A 2,148-nucleotide genomic window follows, 5' to 3' on the forward strand; every position below is an offset into this window, starting at 1 on the left:
GGGATGACGTTGGGGGCGTCAGTGTTATTGTAGAGTAAGGGGATGACGTTGGGGGCGTCAGTGTTATTGTAGAGTAAGGGGATGACGTTGGGGGCGTCAGTGTTATTGTAGAGTAAGGGGATGACGTTGGGGGCGTCAGTGTTATTGTAGAGTAAGGGGACGACGTTGGGGGCGTCAGTGTTATTGTAGAGTAAGGGGATGACGTTGGGGGCGTCAGTGTTATTGTAGAGTAAGGGGATGACGTTGGGGGCGTCAGTGCTATTGTAGAGTAAGGGGATGACGTTGGGGGCGTCAGTGTTATTGTAGAGTAAGGGGATGACGTTGGGGGCGTCAGTGTTATAGTAGAGTAAGGGGATGACGTTGGGGGCGTCAGTGTTATTGTAGAGTAAGGGGATGACGTTGGGGGCGTCAGTGTTATTGTAGAGTAAGGGGATGACGTTGGGGGCGTCAGTGTTATTGTAGAGTAAGGGGATGACGTTGGGGGCGTCAGTGTTATTGTAGAGTAAGGGGATGACGTTGGGGGCGTCAGTGTTATTGTAGAGTAAGGGGATGACGTTGGGGGCGTCAGTGTTATTGTAGAGTAAGGGGATGACGTTGGGGGCGTCAGTGTTATTGTAGAGTAAGGGGATGACGTTGGGGGCGTCGGTGTTATTGTAGAGTAAGGGGATGACGTTGGGGGCGTCAGTGTTATTGTAGAGTAAGGGGATGACGTTGGGGGCGTCAGTGTTACTGTAGAGTAAGGGGATGACGTTGGAGGCGTCAGTGTTATTGTAGAGTAAGGGGATGACGTTGGGGGCGTCAGTGTTATTGTAGAGTAAGGGGATGACGTTGGGGGCGTCAGTGTTATTGTAGAGTAAGGGGATGACGTTGGGGGCGTCGGTGTTATTGTAGAGTAAGGGGATGACGTTGGGGGCGTCAGTGTTATTGTAGAGTAAGGGGATGACGTTGGGGGCGTCAGTGTTATTGTAGAGTAAGGGGATGACGTTGGGGGCGTCAGTGTTATTGTAGAGTAAGGGGATGACGTTGGGGGCGTCAGTGTTATTGTAGAGTAAGGGGATGACGTTGGGGGCGTCAGTGTTATTGTAGAGTAAGGGGATGACGTTGGGGGCGTCAGTGTTATTGTAGAGTAAGGGGACGACGTTGGGGGCGTCAGTGTTATTGTAGAGTAAGGGGATGACGTTGGGGGCGTCAGTGTTATTGTAGAGTAAGGGGATGACGTTGGGGGCGTCAGTGTTATTGTAGAGTAAGGGGACGACGTTTTGGGCGTCAGTGTTATTGTGGCACCACTTGTTGCACTATTTTTGACAGGGGAGGGGGACAGACGTTTACTCAATTAATAGGACACATTCAGGAACCAATTCGTCATTCTTACACCTCTGATAGGAACGAAGGGGATACGGCAGGGGTTGAGGAGAGAATGGGGGAGGAGGGGGAGGGGGGTAGGAGTGAAAACTAATAGGACATCATTATAGGAACCATTTCGTCGTTGTAGCGCCACTGATAAACCAGAACGCTTTAAGTGGACATGGGGAAAGGAGGAAGGGGAATGGGTGTTAAAGACATTCCGTGGGTAGGGGAAAGAAAGGTGACAGGGTTGGAGGAGAAAGAAAGGTGACAGGGTTGGAGGGGATGGAAGGGTGCAGAAGATGAGGTGACAAGTTTGTATCGATTATGTCAGCTTGCTACACAAGAAATAAGTGTGGACTCGGCAGTTTTTGCTCCTCCCTCTCTGTGAAATCACGACCTTCTCTCTCCCCCCTCTCCCTGTCTCTGTCTCTCCCTGTATCTACCTCTGTCTCTGTATCTTTGTCACTATCTTTTTTTGTGTCTCTCTGTCAATGTCTCTCCTTTTCCCTCCCTCCCTCCCTCCCTCCCCCTCTCTCTATCTCACCCTCCCTCCCTGTCTCCCTCTCTCTCCACCCCACCCCCCTCTCTCTCTCTCTCTCTCTCACCCTCCCGCCCGCTCTCCCAATCCCCCACCATCCCTTCTTTTCTCTCTCTCTCTCAGTTCCCCTAGCTGCCAAGTAAGTATGTAAAGCATAGCAATCAGTGATGGTTAATGACCAGGATTTGCAGCCATCAGGGCACAGTGCCCGCAAGACTCCTTGCCTGAAAAACTGGATCCTCTGCCCTTAGACGGGGTTTATA

The 2,148-nt window shown here is 51.4% G+C and overlaps 1 protein-coding gene across 1 annotated transcript in view; it reads right to left on the reverse strand.

The window, feature by feature from the left end:
• The window catches only part of LOC138957554 (spore coat assembly protein ExsA-like), a gene marked incomplete at its 5' end in the record, with an annotated part of 1,305 nt that extends 10 nt beyond the window's left edge, over nucleotides 1-1,295 (reverse strand). Inside the window, one exon of the mRNA XM_070328654.1 lies at nucleotides 1-1,295. This exon is cut by the window's left edge and continues 10 nt beyond it. Within this exon, the coding sequence (XP_070184755.1) occupies nucleotides 1-1,295 (1,295 nt within the window).
• Between the last annotated feature and the right edge of the window lie 853 nt (nucleotides 1,296-2,148).

The sequence above is a fragment of the Littorina saxatilis genome, unplaced genomic scaffold (assembly GCF_037325665.1).
Source record: "Littorina saxatilis isolate snail1 unplaced genomic scaffold, US_GU_Lsax_2.0 scaffold_654, whole genome shotgun sequence".
Classification (NCBI taxonomy): Eukaryota; Metazoa; Mollusca; class Gastropoda; order Littorinimorpha; family Littorinidae; genus Littorina; species Littorina saxatilis.